This window comes from Muscardinus avellanarius (assembly GCF_963383645.1).
Source record: "Muscardinus avellanarius genome assembly, chromosome: 3".
Classification (NCBI taxonomy): domain Eukaryota; kingdom Metazoa; phylum Chordata; class Mammalia; order Rodentia; family Gliridae; genus Muscardinus; species Muscardinus avellanarius.
The window spans coordinates 128,060,269-128,077,488 of NC_137788.1; the positions used below are offsets into that span (position 1 = coordinate 128,060,269).

General features: G+C 47.2%; 1 protein-coding gene across 1 annotated transcript; it reads right to left on the reverse strand.

Moving 5' to 3' along the window:
• Positions 1-9,358: 9,358 nt before the first annotated feature.
• On the reverse strand, positions 9,359-15,000 carry LOC308260332 (constitutive coactivator of PPAR-gamma-like protein 1; the record flags this gene model as incomplete). Its single annotated transcript, XM_080691631.1, is given in 6 exon segments — positions 9,359-10,080; positions 10,083-11,634; positions 11,636-11,917; positions 11,919-12,602; positions 13,171-13,364; positions 14,736-15,000. Coding segments are annotated over 6 exon segments (3,699 nt in total).
• Positions 15,001-17,220: the final 2,220 nt, after the last annotated feature.

Below are 17,220 nucleotides of genomic sequence, written 5' to 3' on the forward strand. Positions count from 1 at the left end.
TATTCTGAGACCTGCCAGAAATATTTACCTATACACATATTCTTTGTTGGCCAGTATAATCTAGCAATGCTAATTTGGCCAGAGGATTGTTAGAGCTGAGTTTTTGATTTTCAAGTTTTGTAACTTGATATGTAGAAAGTACTCATTTATTTTTGGGTAACTCTAAAAAAAACTTGTATCTTGGTAGACATATGTGAGACTATAGTAAGATAAACTGAGTTCCCTCTTATACTCCTATAACCCTCAAAAGAGGACCCTCAGCTGGGCATGGTGGTGCATGCTTGTAATCCCAGTACTTAGGAGGCTGAGACAGGAGGATCATGGTTTGAGGTCAACCTCAGGTACTTAGTGAGCCCCTCTGCAACTTAGTGAGACCCTGTTTCAAAATAAAAGAGAAATCTTGTGTGACATCTGGTCATTAAGACACATGAATTTCTCCCCACCAAGCTGTCCTTGAGTTGGGTGTCATTCCAGTTCAATTCAATACCCACATGACCTGTCTGGAGATGGCATTGTCTCTTACAGTTTGAAGGCTCAGTCCCACAAGACTTCTCTCCCTTCAGATGACAGTGATAAACACGGGCGTCTGCTAGGCTGTCTATGAATTGGTATTTCCATGACCCCTTCTTGGGTTCAAGTCATTTGCTAGAGCAGATCACAGAACTCAGGGAATCGCATAATGAAGAGCTGTCTAGGGCAAGCTATGGAGGAAGGGGCTCAGATTGCATGCACCCTGGGCACCCCGCCCTCTGGGGAACTCCAGGGTCCAGCTGTCTGGAAGCTTCCTGAACCCATTCCTTTTGAGTTTTCATGGAGGCTTCATTAGTTAGGCATGACTGATTAAAGTATTGGCCAGTGGAGAGCAGCTCAATTTTCAGCCCCTCCCTTCTCCCCAGATGTTGGTCTCTTCTCTTCAGCCTTGGTCTTTCTGGTGACTAAGCCTCCATCTAGAAGCTGTCTAGGAGCCCACAGCCATCTCATCTCATTGGCATACAAAACTTGCTCTGACCACTCTGAACACTTCTAGGCTTTTAGGAGCTGTATGTCAGGAAACTGGGAGACAGATATATATTTCACAGTATCATAAGGTAGTTGCCTGTATTCTTTCTATGATTCTCTAGGGAGGTAGGCAGCATGGGTTCTAAGCCTTTCCAAAGCCCCGGCATACAGCCTTATGTCCTGTAAGCTCCCCGAGGGTAGAGATTTTGTCTGCCTCATTCACTGAGTAGGTGCTCAATAACCATGTGTTAAATAGATGAAGGACTTGGTTAGAGCCCATGCTTCCTAAATGTTAACATGCACCAAGTCACCCAGGGATCCTATTAAGACAGATTATTATTATTATTATTATTATTATTATTATTATTTTTTTTTTTTTTTGCTGGTACTGGGGTTCCTGGAAGCCCTTCTACCTCCAGGCTACACTCCCAGACCTATTTTTACATTTTTCTATTTGGAAACAGGGTCTCCTAAGCCAGCGCATGCGCCTGGCTTCGAACCTGCACTATCCTCCTGTCTCTGCCTCCCAAGCGCGGGGATTACAAGCGTGCGCCACCACGCCCGGCTTAAGACAGATTCTGATCCAGTAAGTTTGGGGTGGGGCCCACGATTCTGCATTTCTGGCTAGCCCTGGGGTGATAACAATGCCTTTTATGAACTACATTTTGAATGCATTTCCACCATGCCCGGCTGTGTGGAATGGTTTTCTGACTTAGCTGTTCCTAAGAATAGATGCTATGGTTGTAATTTTTGAAAATTTTCTTCTAAAGAATTGACATTCAGGGAACACCTTCACTTCTGGGACTGATTCCCCTTAATATGATTTCCAAGCTATGTTCTGTTATTCATAGAAACTCTTATAATTTCTTTTTCAAAGTCAGTTTTGACCTGTCAGTAAAACTGACCAGTAGTCCAGGGTTCTGACCATCTTAACCTAAGGGCTGTCAGGTTCGGCTTAGCCATTTGCTCTCCTGTTTCCAAGCAGGAGCAGTACCTGGTAGTTAGTTTGAAATGTGGATTCTGGGGCCCTATCCCCGAGCTCCCCAGACTTAGATTCTCCACGCGGGGTCAACATTCTATTCTCACCAGCTCTCTAGAGGACTCTGATGTTTGAGAACCAGTGTGCTGCTTAAAATTTGCCAGCAGGTTTTGAAGTAATTAAATATACTATTAGTGGGTATCATAGTACTTGGCTTTTAGGTCATGAAAATATCTTGAAACCAAATGGAAATTGAAAGAAAAAGGTTATGGTTGGACTCTTGAGTAGGTGTTAGTGATGCCTTAAGTATGTGGATGGTAGGGGTAGATGTGATTGTACACAAGGAGTTAGACATGGCTATCCATTGGAACCATAGGGGTACTTTGAAAACTATTGATTCTTGTGCCCTCCGCCCCTATTCTGATGTAATTGATCTGGTCTTCAGCCTGGGCTTCAGCATTTTTAGAAGCTCCCTAGGTGATTTTAGTATTCAGGCAAGGCTTTGAGTTACTAGATTAAATTTTTACATCATTTCATTTTTTTCTCTCTTGTATGTTTCCAATTTATTTTAAAATTCTATATGGTAACTCCCGTTTTGCATCTGTATCAACTTTCTTTTTGATACTGTATCATTGTGAAATGACAAAATGAAATGTGTGGCCTTCCTTTAATATTTATCATCAGTGTTACTGCTGTTGTTTTGTTATAGCAAGGTCCCGCAGTATTGTTTGTGCAGTAGAATTTTGCTGGCAAACTTTCCAAGCTACAGATGCCCAGCTCTTGGCTTCTTAAAGCTGCCCAGCTGTTGCTAATGGCAGCCAGGCAGGAGAATGATGTATGAACTGCTTGTGCAGTACCTCCATGTTAAAGGTCATGGTTCTTGCCAAGCTTCACATCCCTTCTTTCTAGTCACAGATGCTTCTGATGCCTATTTAATTCTTGGGCACCCATTTTGGTGCATTTAGAGAAAGAAAGAGCAACAGCAACAAAAAAGGACTTCTTAGTGCATATCAGCCGTCGACACTCACTTGATAAATGCTTCTATTTCTGCCTCCCCGCAGTGAGATCCTGCTGATCTCTGTGCCTGCTTGTTCTGTCTTTACCCCGTGCACCATCTCCGCAGCATCATGGTGGTGCAGATCGCACTGTCACCTGTCTGTTGGCAGTTGTGTGGCACCATCTCAATGTTGTCCTCAGCACGTACTGTGGTTGATTGTAGGAGTGAAAGCGGTGGGTGCTGTCTTCTTGGGCTTTGTGAATCAGTGGAATGCTCTCCTCCTCCTCCTCCTTCTTTTCCTTTTTTTTTTTTTTTTTTTTTTGGTGGTACTGGGGTTCCTGGAAGACCTTCTACCTCTGGGCTACACTCCCATACCTATTTTATATTTTTATTTGGAAACAGGGTCTCTTAAGCCAGTGCGGCTGGCTTCGAACCTGCACGATCCTCCTGTCTCTGCCTCCCAAGTGCGGGGATTACAAGCGTGCGCCACCATGCCCGGCTGTGTGGAATGGTTTTTTTAATTAGCTGTTCCCAATAATAGATGCTATGGTTGTAATTTTTGAAAATTTTCTTCTAAAGAATTGACATTCAGGGAACACCTTCACTTCTGGGACTGATTCCCCTTAATATTAAGGGCTTAGGGTCCAATTGTCAGTAGTGCTTAGTCCAGAAATACAACCAGCTTACCCAGGAGTGCTCTGCTTTGGGACAGTATATAATGCCATGTGCTTTAGGTTTTCATTGCTGTATTGAAATGCCTGAGACAGGCTAACTGTATAAAGAAAAGATTTTAAGCTCACACTTTTGGAGTCTGAATGTCCCAGATTGGATGGCCCATTGGTTCAACCTCAGTAAGGATCTCATGGTAAATCATTACAGCAGGGACACATGTGAGGGAAGGGATCTCATCCCACCAAAGGAAGCCAGAGAGCAACTCATCAGTCATGCTCAGGGCTTTATATCATCTGCCTCTTCTGAGACTTGCTCCAGGTGACCAGCATTTCCTTCTGGGGTCAGTCCCCTCAGTGACCCAATGTCCTCATGTCTTCCCAGTAGGTCCCACCTCTTAAAGGTTCTGTCAGCTTCCACATTGCCATATAGGGGACTAAACTGCAAACACGTGAACATTCAGGGGAATGCCCAAACTATAGCACCATGCTGTATATAAAGTTTCTAAAATGCTGTAAAGATTCTCATTTGATGATTAGAATTCACTATTTTATGGATTAAAAAAAAAAAGACTGAGCCTCCAGGAAAGATGGGATTTGCTTGTTCAGCCACTCAACGGGTTCTTTTAGCCACAGTCTCAGATTGTTTACTTACTGGTTAGGTTCATGGATGAGAAAATTAAAGGATAATTTTAAGGTAGGGGAGAATAGTTCTATTAGATTAAAACTTAATTACCCAGCTCCCCTACTTTAGGGACTTTTAGGTTTAGTGAGCCCATGTTAGGTATGTAAACGGGTATCCTTTCCTTCCTATGGTGCTAAGCAGGCTCCTAAGTTTTTTAAGCACTTTGTCATGTCACAGCAACCTTCCTGCAAGGCTCCATGGAAACTGCCAGCCTTCTCTTTGTTCCTGCTACTCTGACACCACTACCATTCTTTTATCCAGAGTTTAAGCATAATATGGTACTTGCTGTTGGATATTTAGCCCCGATGAGCACCTTCGCACCAGCAACCCTGCTTGCTATAGGACCACTGCATAGCATTGTTAACATCTGCACTTTGCAGTAGATGTAAGATAACCTGTCCAGGGCCTCAGAACTCATGGTGCTAGATCGGAGCTCAGCTGGTCAGATGAATAAATGATTTCCAAACTGTTAATGGAAAGGTTATTTCAGGGACATGCACTTACGGAAACAAATTCTTTTCCGGGCATGTGGCCTTGAGGGCCCCTTTAGAATACCCTTCTCCTGCAGTTTCAGATTTAGTTTTAGTTACATTTCTACATCCACAAGTTCAGTGTGTGTGCTTTGTAAGGGGCAAAGAGGTTAGTGTAGTGTGAATTGGAATTCTCTCTAACCCCTTCCCGTGGAGGAAGTGCATACCCTACACTTGTGAATCTCCTTGGACTGTCATTCTGAAAAACAGTTACAACTTAGAAGAACAAACGGGACGCTTTAAAAAAATGGGAAAAATATATCCCATTTTATTTACTCTAAAGAGAGGGCAAGTGCTTTATAACCTGTGGATTACCATAATAACATGGCTTCATTCTTCAGAGGAACATAAAACAACAGGAGACCTTGAAGTCCAGCATCGCATTGCTTCCTTCTGGTGGGAGATTCAGGCTGACTCATTTGTTACAATTTGCACAGAGAGGATACCAACAGAATCCAAAATTTGGGGCTAGCCGTAGCTAGCCTGTAGAGAAAGACCTGATGGCTTTCCCTCCCTGCCCGCGCGCTCTCCACTAGTGGCCAGGTTATGAGAAGACTCTTCAGTGAGCATAGCCAGTGAAACTCCCAGGGCAGCACTGAGAAAATATGGCTCGCTCCTTGTGAGCACACTTGTTTTTATAAATGTAGGATGTTGGGATGGGGGGGTCCTGCAGTGGTGACTGTGGCGTTTCTAACAGATCCAGAGAGGACGGATGGGGGTGTCTGGAGATGCGGAGTCTGCAGTCCGTTGAGACAGGCGTGGAGGAGGATGTGATTAGAGCCAGCGTCACCATGAAGGGGGCAATGGGGTGCAGGCTTGTCATTCAGGTACCTGAACCTAGAATTAATGGGCATCTGAGGAGCTGGGGGAATGTTGTCGCAGTGCACGGGGTGATGGGGGCAGCTAATCTTAGAGACTGGAGTGAATCAGGTGTGTTGGCATCTGGCTGGTGTGACGCGTGTGTGGAGAGAGATTTCTAAAGTGTAAGGTATGCTTGCTGTTGGGGATGAAGACCGCCGGAGCCAGCTGGCAAAAGTACGGGTTCTGAAGAGAGGCGTGAGGATGAAGAATTTTTAATTCTAACGTGGGAGAGCCGCCAGCCTTCTATCTCTACTGGCCGACCCCTGTTCCTGGATCAATATTTCCTATGGGTCGACGACTACACCTGGGTCAGTATTCTCTATTGCACCAACACTCCTGGCTGATGCCTACTTCTGGGTCAATCTCATCTTTATTGCGCCAACGCCAGGTTTGTTTTTCCAGAGGTATTTATACACAGTCACAGGTCAATCAACATTCTCGTGCCATTACCACTGGAATACAATAAAGACCAAATCCAAAGAGCACATATTACAGATAGGTTAATCAGTACCCTCGTGCCATCACCATCTGATCTTCTCCCCAAACCTTGTTGACTCTGGGTGAGACCTATCTAGCTACTTTATTATTCAATAAACACTACCTGAAGACCTAGTGTGTGTTGTTAGGCACTAAAGACTGAAAAATGAGGAAGACTGTTTTAACTGTTAGACCTCTAGCTGCTCATTTGCAGGTGCATATAGATACTCTTTATCACTCAGCAAATCCAGATGAACTTATCATTGTGACTAACCTGGTAACTAACTCCAGAGATAAGGAAACCCCAGAATGTGCTGAACTCTCCCCCTTGGAACATCAGTTTGGTTTGATCCTGATGGGGTTTAGGCATGGGTTCACAGGGTCAGAATGCATAATTTAATTAGAAAGACTAAGCTAATATTGTCATGGGCAAAATCACCAAGGAGTTCAGGTAGTAACAGCCAACACACTGTATGTCCCCGGCGATTCCTGGGAGATGGGGATTCAGAGTTATGGCCCTCCTTTCTTGGGCTGGGACTTCAGCTCTGCTATTGCACTGTGCTTGCCAGTTGACAAAAGGTCTGAAAGGCAAACAATGCTCCCCGTCTGAGGGGAGAGACCAGACCGGTGCGAGGAACCAGGCCACAGGCTGTGAAGATGAAATTAAGACGCTCACTTGCATTTTCACCCAGACCTGCTGAGACCACCTGCTGGAGATTCTCTGGAGCTGGGAGAAGACACGGGGTGGACAGGCGGAGGGGAGGACAGAAGAGTCAGAATCACCCTGAGTAGACGATTTTTGTAGGCTTCATTGCCCATGTTACTTTTGTGCATATTTGAACTTCTTTGCAATAACTTTCAAAACAGGGAGGAAAATGGCTTCATAGATTTTCCTGAGAATGAAGTGTGGTGACACAAGTAACAGTCACACGCAGTGCTATATCGACTGTGGCTCCCATTGGCCACTGTCTTGGCCCAGTCCCGTTTATCATCCCCCACGTTCTTATTGCTTACTCTGGACTCTCTTGGCCAAGAATTTGTCCTGTGCATTTTGAATAAACCAGCTTTTCTGGTTTTGACCCTGAAGGCTGCTCCCAAGGACATGCCCACATCTCTAGCTCAGCCCTCGCTCTTACCATAGGCTCACATGATGGAGCCTATTTGCCTACATATTGGGGTGTGGTGTGGTGTGGTGGTGCTGGGGTGTGTGTGTGTGTGTGTGTGTGTGTGTGTGTGTGTGAAAGCAGGGGAGGGGTTTGAGATGAGAATGGCCCAACGTTAGCAGCACTACTGGTAATACCCTCCTGTAGTCAATGGATGTCTTGAAATGTTTAGTATCAGTTAGGTTTTCATTGTACCATATTTTTGTTTTTAGGTGTAGGTGTGTACAATAGTAAAGTCTGTGGCTCTGTGAGCCTCTTGCATTATTGTATAGGTATTTATTGTAACTCTGAGACTGTTTGTTTCTCTTTTATATGGACCCTCAATTGTCAGTGACAGTCAACATTTTTATACCTTTACTTCTGGCTGCTTCCCTGTTTTGCTATGTTATTGATTATTTGTAAGACATTTATTTAATATAATAGACAAGATTATTTATTTATTTATTTATTTTATACTAAAAGAATAAAGATTTTTATTAAGCATTGTAAGTTGCATTCAATAGCCTCCGGATACGCCACACCACGATCCATCCACAGTCAACCAGACCAACAGCAGTTCATTCTCCACAATCCATGAGTTAGGGCAGAACTCCCTTCAACTTACAGTAAGATCCTACTCAGCTCTTGCGGGCAGGGGTTGGGGAATTACACCTCATTTCTGATCACTAATGTGATGAAGAGCATCAGAAGTATATGAAAACGGTAAGTGATTCTGATTTCAAAGTACACTGTTTGGAAACATGAACAGAACATCGAAATGATAGAAGTATACCTGTTTCTACTAAATTCTCCATGGGAAAGTTCTCAAGAACAAGCAATTTGTTTCCTGCTACGGAAAGGGGGGTGTTTTTTTTTTAAGATCAAAGGGTTTTTTTTTCTTCACAGAATTTCATATTTGCTAATATGAAGGCAAAAACAGCAACAAAGAACAATAATGCATACAGCAGTGAATGCACCAGGTAGTGCTGATATTTGAAACGGCTAGATAATTTTGGGGGGTTTTAGAATAGATGCAACAGAGGTCAATAATCACAAAATTTTAAAGTTAGAGCAAGATCAGTCAATGACTAAACAGAGTTAACATCTTTTATAGGGCTATTACTGATTATTAGCAGTTTTGTTTTGCAAATCGGCACATACTGGTAAGAATGGAAGAAAGGACAATAACATGCATAATATTAACTACACACTTTAAAAATTATGAACCATGCAGAGGTTTAGCTCAAATAGTAGTACTAATGGTCTACGTCCGGTTCATATAGTTCATTGATCACAGATGCATGGTGTCAGTCACAAAGGTTCAGAACACGCTGTGTTGATTTTGAGGTCATCTCATCTCTGATTTCAACCTTATCTCCATTTAACTTGCTTGTAAAGTATGTACGATGTATATTTAAAATCAGCAGAACGGCAATATTACTCTATAATTTTTAGTTTCGATAGTTGCACTTTTTTTTTTAACACGAAAGAACCACATCAACGGTGATGAAATTTAAGTAAGAAAGAAAAACTGTGGTTGTGTCTTATTTCTTTCATAATCATAAAAATCAAAGCCTTCAACAAAGCTTCTTTGTGAAACAGTAATGCAAAATCAAATATAATGGCATACATATGGTGCCAAATGCTAAAAATGATATTTTAAGCTATATATACTTAAAAGACTGCCAAAATTTGTTTTCTTTATAGTTCAAGAAACACAACTAGAGGCTTTTGTCGTAACCAGTTTAACTTTATGTGTACTTCACTTTAAGTGCAGGAGTCAAATGCTCTTTGTTTTCTTTCTCTCTTTTTTGTTTTATTGTAGCATTTTGACTACAACTGGTTAAAACTAAAAATGTGTTGTTGAAAACTCTGATATCAAAGAGGGATCTGAATTTCCAAAGTCCTCAGTTTTCTCTTACGGAAAGGACAAAATGTACGTAACTGCAGGCTCTCTCTCTCTCCAGATATTCCTAAATCCTTACCCTTCCAGCATCCTCCCCTTCTATAAAAAATAAGTTTACTCTTCTTTATTTAAGACAGCCGCGTCGGGAGCAGCCTCCCTGCGGCAGGCACCGTCCGTGCTCAGTGCGTTCAAGTGAGGATTCGTATTGCACGCTTTAGAGTCACTGCTCAAGGCACTTCCGGGGTGGCCAGGGGCCTGGGGGTCGCCCGCGCTCCCGTTCATCTGGGACACGGGCTTCTCCTCCGCCAGCACTCCGTTCTCGGCCAGGGACCCGTCTGAAGACACGACAGAGGACTTGGACTCCCCGGACTTGGACTTCAGTTCTTTGGCTACTTCTTCCGCAGAAGCAGCGTAAGGAGGTCTGCCCTGAATTGCTCCCTGGCTCTTGTAGCCTCTGCTGTAGTACCGTCCACCTCTTCCAAATGTTCGTATCACTGGGGTGGAAATAACTCCCCTCGGACGCCCTCTCGCAGGTCCTCCCACCGAGACCACCTGCAGAGGGAAGGGCCCGCAGCCCCCTCGGCCCCGCCTGCTCCCAGCCCAGTGGCCGACCACGGTGCCCGCTATTTCTAGTTTCCCTCCCTGAGAAGGTATTGGCTGGACTCCACCCTGGGACTTGCTAGTCCTGCTGCCTTTGCTGCCTGAGAAGGTCCCACAGTGTCCCGCCGCCGCCACTCGGAAGGCACGGTAAGGGCCTGTTGCCACCGCTTCCCCATAGGGGCCTCCGAAGCCACAGACTTCTGGGAAGCCTCTGCCCCTGCCCTGGGCGGGGGGGACGGCCCAAAGTGCCGAGGGTACATGGACGTGGGGTAGAAGGCCAGAGCGGGAGGCATCGGTAAGGGGAGCGGGTGGCTCTGCCGGGAGAAGTTGAGCCCCTCCAGGATGCTCTGCCGGATCTTCTCCACCTTGGCGGCCTGGTCAGCCTGACCATCACAGAGGTCAATGAGTGGGATCTTTTCCCGGCTGGCTTTGAGGAGCTTGGACTGGAAGAGCTTCCCGTTAAAATACATCCAGGGACAGCAGTGCTCCCAGGGGATGGGCTGTCCACACGCGTCGTCGTTGGCAAACAGGGCCATGTCCACCCCGCTCATGAAGAGGGCCGACAGCTGGATTCCGCGGGGGTCAAGATTCTCAATCTTGAGCTCCTGCAGCTGATCGGGCTCATAGAGTTTGGGGGACAGTGCTTGAGCCAGGAAGGCATCCAGTTCCTGACACCGCAGAATCCGAGCTCCGGGCCACTGCACCATATACCGTAGGACGCAGCAGAGCACCATGAGGTGGGTGGGCACGTTGGCGGGGTTGAGCATGGCTGGGGTGTCGGACCTCATGCAAGCCAGGAAGGCCCACATCCTGCGGTTCTTGTCTTCCACTGCCTTGCCCAGCCACAGGCGCTTCAGGTTGGTGCAGGTCCACTCCCGGAAGGCCAGGGCTTCCACCAGCTCCGGGGTCTGAGGAGACTTCCCCTTGTAAGCTGCCCACTCCTTAATGATCACTGGCGAGAATTCTGGTGGAAGTCTGTTCTTTCTAAAAGCAAGTCTCTCAGTTTTCTTTCTGCTTTCTGCCAAACTAAACAGGACTCCGTAAACATACTGACAAACTGGCCTATAGAGTAGGGCGGCCGGAGGCAGGTCTTTGTTGGCTTCATCTTCAATAGAAACAGCAATTTTGATTTCACCCTTCGTGAGGACGTGGAAGATGTAGGGGTACATCAGACCCTTCTTGTGCCTGTGCTTGGCCACTCTCAGAACCTCAGGCGCCACGGGGGGCGGGGGGGGCGTGGTAATGTTCATGTGGTTCCTGGTGGGCATTGACAGGAGGCAGGGGATTGGCTGGACGGTGCCCATCTGGCTCCCTCTGCCCTCGGCTGGCTGGCTTCCCAAGGAGGCTGTGGAAGAGCCTTCTGCCTTAGCTTGGTCTCCTGGGTCTCCCCGCGCCTGCGGTTCCGTGTGGCTTCCGGCCTTCTCCCAGCCAATCTTGTTCCCGCTGATATGGTTGGTGGCCCCTCCACTGCCCTCGTCGTTGTCTGAGGATGACGATGTCGAGGAGCTGGGGAAGTAGGCGGAATCCACGTGGTTGGGGCTGCCACCCTGGGCCGGGTTGATGGGCGAGGCCCGCTCGTACAGCGGCGTGTGCTTCCCCTCACGAGGAATGTTGCTGTAGCTGTTCTGCTCGGCCAGGTTCTTCCCGCTCGTGTCCAGAGGGAGGGCTGGCTCGGCCAGGCCGTATGGGTACGGACCCTGGCCCAGGACGCTCCCTGAGCTGGGCAGCAGCGGGACCGCGGGCTTGGCTTGCAGGGCAGCGTGTGGAATGTTGAGCATCTGCGGGGGGGTCGTAGGGCGGCACCATCCCAGGCATTCCCAACGGATTTGGTCTGGCGAGGTGATGTGGCGGATGAAGTGGCACGGGCTTACTAGTCGTTGAGTAATATCCAATTGCTCTCTTAAACCGAATGACCTTGTCATCTGTTCTAGACTGTGAATGCTGGAAAACATCTTTAGCGATGGCGTCCAGGTCAGAGGGGTCCTGGACGCTGCGGACATAGTCAGCAACGGCTTTGATCACAACATCGCAGGGGGGCAGGACCAACTGGTGGGCCCGGACCTTCAGTGAGGCTTAGCGGGTGTTCTGGACCGAGCAAACTCCAGTGAAAGGAAGCCAGGTCTTCATCAGGCAGTATGTGGTTCCCGAGCAGAGCAGCAAAGATAGGAAAGCGGCTCGGGTTCAGGTCCAGCTGCTTGGCCACCTCGTGCATCAGGTACTGGCTGGTGGTGAGGCTCTTGCCGTTGCGGCTCAGCTTCAGGGCCTGGGCGCTGAAGTAGTAGGGGATGTTGCAGAGCGCGTAGTTGGAGCCGTACGCCACCAGGCCGTGGAACCCGTTCTCCCTGCAGAAGCCGATCACCTCCTGGTGGTGGTCCTCGATGCTCTGCGCCACCTTGACGTGGAAGCGGATGAGCGCCAGGCGGATGCAGTGGGCCATGCAGACGGGCGGCAGGAACCAGACCTTGGGCGGCGGCGTGCCCTTGTTCTGGACATGGCTGACGATCTGCTGCGCGGTCTGGCGCCCGTTGCCCTGCCGCTTGACCCACTCGTGCAGCCGGGCCTTCTCGAGCGCGCCGTTGAAGAAGACGAAGAGCTCGATGTTGCCGCCGAAGCAGGCCTTGGCCAGCGCCGCCAGGTAGCCGAGCATGTGGTTCCACTGGCCGCCGCTGGCCCAGTCGGTGTAGAAGCCGCCGTAGAGGCGGTGCAGGCAGTTGTCGGCGTCCACCAGCAGGCTCAGCGGGGTCTGCGGGGGCGCGTCCTAGACAAGATTATTTAAAGGAACCCTGTGGTGGCAAGTCCTTCCATCAGAAGCAAAGAATATTTATTTATGATGTGTTAGGTGCCATGCATTGTTAGACCCTTTCTTGTCCTTTGTTAATCTGTAAGATATGTTTTTAAAATGTTACCTCCATGCCGGGCATGGTGGCCCAGGCTTGTAATCCCCGCTGTTGGGAGGCGGAGACAGGAGGATCGCGCAGGTTCGAAGCCAGCCGTGCTGGCTTAAGAGACCCTGTTTCCAAATAAAAAAATATAAAATAGGTCTGGGAGTGTAGCTCTGAGGTAGAAGGGCTTCCAGGAAGCCCAGTACCACCAAAAAAAAAAAAAAAAAAAATGTTACCTCCATAATCTTTTACTCATGCAAGGTCACATGTCTAATATATATTCAGATTCTTTTGGTCGCAAACAAAAGAATGCCTACCCCAGGCACATGCCTGGCCTGTTGTGAAGCTTGGCGAACAGTTACTGATTGAATGAAATAGTCACACAGGCGCTAATTCTAAGCTGTGTTCCATGCTTCTACAGCAAGGAGCCGTGAGAGCATCTACAGAGAGGGATGTCCTGCGTGAGAGGAGAACCAGGACGGGGGCCTGGGAGATGTCCACATTTAGAGTCTGGGGCTGGTGGTGTGGCCTCTGAGGTCCCTTGCAGCCTAGCAGACTCCGGTTTCTTCTAACCCCAGTGTTCTCAGAATTAATGAAGGTCGTGTCAAGCTGCTTTGTGCTCTGGTTCTTTCGGAGGCCTGTAGGAGAAGTTACCTATAGTGCTTTGTATACTGTCATTTGTGACCACCTCTTTTGTAGAGTTGGTAAAGCTGTTTTGAACCTGCTGCTCCTATTTGAAAATTTCAAATTCCTTAAAAATGATATTCTCTTATTTCCCTAGACCTTTAAGAAGACACTGTGGAAGGTCTCCCTGTAGAGGGTGGGTGCCGGGAGGTCCAAGCCCAGTGCAGAGCCTCCGTTTTAGCAGCCCCCGACTTCTCCAGCTCACCCCGCCTTTCCTCTAGGCTTCTCAGTGTTCTGGTCTCTGCCTTCCATGGGGTATTGGTATCCCCAGCCACATCCCCTGGCTTTTCCAAATGATCTTAAGCCGTAGTAACTGGAGAGGAAGGTGTGGGGTTCATTCCTAGTATGGCCCATCACCACAGACACCTGGAAGGGGGGCTGCACAGCACAGACAGTGGTCACGTTTCCCTGGAAAGAGCAGGCGCTAATTCCAGAGGCCTTGCAGAAGTTCCAGGGTGAGATGAGCCGTAGATTCCTTTTCACTTCCGGGAGCACCTGTTCCTAATTCACCCCCCACTGAGCTATCCTACTTTTTCTCTTCTCTTCTTTTTCTTCCACCCTGTGATCATCCACTCTTTTTAGCAGCCTGAAATTTCCTTTGTAGTTTGTAATGGAAGTAAAAAGTTATGTCAGGATAAGCCAGCTTTGTTGTGGTTGTCATTTTCAATCAGTGAAGACAACCCGGTTGTGGCACTGACAGCCGTAGACCTGGGTGAAGGCAGAAGAGGTTCAGTTACAACCTCAGGGCAGTTCCTTATGTGCGTTAAGGTCTTTCAAGTATTATTATTATTTTTTGGTATATATAGGATAACTGGAAAGGGAAGAACATTAGATTTTCTTGCTCTTTTCTCCATAAATTTCTTGGTGCAACAATGAGATTATCCACATTCTTCTATAGAATAGGAAAGAGTAAAAGGCAGGGGGAAAAGGTAGGTTCACAGGATAGGAAATATTCTTCTAGCACAACAGACAATCTTTTACTCTTGCATTTTGATAGAGTTTCTTGTCCTATTATGTATGACTGTGTGTTTGTGTGTGAATGTGTGTGTTAGTTCCTGAGTTTTTTTCTGACAGAATCCCAAGCACAGCAGAGCTTCAGGGCGTTTTGCAGTTCTGCATATCCTTTTTATGCTCAAGCGAATCAATAATGAGCAGTTGTTCCCTTGGATAGAGGCCTCAACTCTGTCGGCTCCGTGTGCACTGGTGAAACGTCATCATCTCAGCCCCTGTGGGATCCCCACCTGGCTGGCGTATACACAAGGCCTTGGACTGGCTGGGCACTCAGTGAACGCTGGCTGAATGGGCACCTGGAATCTCAGCCTGACGTTGGGGCTGTTTATATTCTAGACTGGTGAAGATCCTGTTTCCACGTGATTCAGAAAGAGCACTGCAGGGAGGATCTGGTATGTCTCTGCATCCCAGGGCTTTGGACTTCAGGTTCTTTCTGTTCTCTGTTGGTTCTGTGAAGCAGTCAAGCCAGGCATGCAGGACATTAGGTGGGGCTGGAACATCCTGAAAGTTAGCAAGCTCGATGCAGTGGGAGCAGCTGTTTGTGTCTCTCATGGGAAAACAGGTCCTCAGCTTAGACATAGTGTGGCTGGCCTGCCTCGCAGACAGTGCAGGAGGCAGGCTGCATGGATTTCAGCCTTCCTACTTTTGAAGAAGATTCTTTGCTGATGTGTTGGTGATAAAAGAAGCTGTGAACCTCTCAGCTTTACTGGTATCGAGTCTTGCTTGGGACTTTTTTCTTTAAGAAGAAGCCAGACAGGTGAGCGGGTGCTGGGCTGATCTGACTGTGCTGGTTCCTGGACTGGACTGAAAAGTTTGGGTGGAGATTTTGTGGCTGGTGGTTGGCTGGCAGCTGTTTGGATTCAGTCTTTTGCTTTTGCCATGTTAATTTTGGTATTTCATTTCTCACTCCATAGTTGGGAACTGCCAATATGTTTTTGAAAAGAGAAGCAGAAAGGGAGGAGGCCTTCTAGGCTATTTGCTCAAGAGACAGTCTTCCTGGCATCACTGTATGGGACGGCCTGTTTGTTCTGCCTCAGCACCCGGCAGGTAGAGGGCTGCTCTCAGCACGAGGAGCTGCTGAGAGTCTGAGTAGCTCTGAGGTTGTCTTGGCAACATGACCAACAAGGGTAGTACAGCAAAACCAGTTTGGTTACTGACCGCATGGCCAAGGCAGAGTCCTCTGGAGCACAGGAGCTTTTTTAGCAGCCACGTGGCTAGTGACAAAGCTCACCTTTGAGAACTTTTACAGACAAGAGCACTGTGGATCCTGTTTAGGATGCGAGAAAAGGACATTGTTAATTAGGGAAGAAATGGTATCAAAGACCGAATCTGGCCACTCTTCAGAGAACCTTCTTTTTTTTTTTGGTACTGAGAATTGAATTCAGGGGAGTTCTACCTCAGAACTCTCCCCACCCCTCAGTCCTCTAACATTTTTTATTTTGAAATAAGGTCTCACTAAGTTGCTGCAGCTGGCCTCGAGCCTGTGGTCCTCCTGTATTGGAATCATAGGCATGTGCCACCAGAACCTACTGTTCTTTATGAGCAGAGGATTAATGGTTAATAACTCTCAGTCTTGGCAGGTTTATATGTATTTGCTTTATAGATTATTCAACAAGATGATACCTGGTCCCCAAATGACTCCTCAACTTACTCATACCTGCTGCCCGTCTGCAGCGGGGATAAATCCCAACCTCTGCATATTTCGTGTCCCTCACCTACTCCCACAAGTGAACTCACAGAGTGCTCTAATGAACCAGGACTACAAGTATGAAAGGGGATAGAAAAGGCGTTGGAGGTGGATGGAGCCTGCTGTTCTGTGAGTGCCTTGGCTTGGGCTTTGTTTCTTTACCATTCTTCACTCTGGTGTTACTCAGAGATGACTGTGTACCAGTGTTGGAAAGCCATGGGTCTTTTCTTTTTAGAACACATGGAGTCAGTCGGCATCTTCACTGGGAAGGCTTCAGCAATCTGTAGAGGGGAAAGTAGCCTGATAAATTTTTGTTCCTTGTTCAGCTGTTACTGTCAGTCTGGTTGTGAAATATGACAGGACTGTGGCTGGTTGGGTGATGTTGAAATATGTTGCATCTGAAGTTATTTTCTATCCTGTACGTTGTTAGGTGAATTACGAGGAAATGGCTGGTGGTGATCAGGAGGCCTAAGTTACATTTAAAGTTTTCTCAGTCGAGAGTTTTTGGTTTTCTGCTAATTGCAAGATATTATTGGAAAGACCATTGGTATGACATTTCAGAATTCCCAGGTGAAGCTGGATGCGGTGTCACACGTTTGTAATCCCAGCACTTGGGAAACTGAGACAGGCGGATCACGGTTCACAGCCAGCCTCAGCTACTTAGTGAGGCCCTTTGCAACTCAATGAGACCCTGTTTCAAAGAAAAGAATAAAAATAGAGCAGGGGCATAGCTCGAAGGTTAAATGCCCCTTGGTTCCATCCCCAATACCACACACACACACACACACACACACACACACACATCCCAGGTGGAACTATGCTTGTTTCAAGGATGACTAAGAATAGAAGATAGGATATAGACAGCAACAATAATGTACTTCAGTAATGTACTTTAGGTCAGTACTCAGATAGACAAGGAAACTAGTCCTGGACGTCTGCCCTCAGGGATTAGACTCCATTCTGAGTCCAGGAGACCAGGCAGGTAGAAGAGGGGAAAAGCACATACCACGTGGACATAGGAGCAGATGAGGTGTGCTGAGGACCCTGTACAGAATGTAAGAGCAGTGATTCATATGTGTCCTAAGAGACTGGGGAAAGGTCAGATTGCAAAG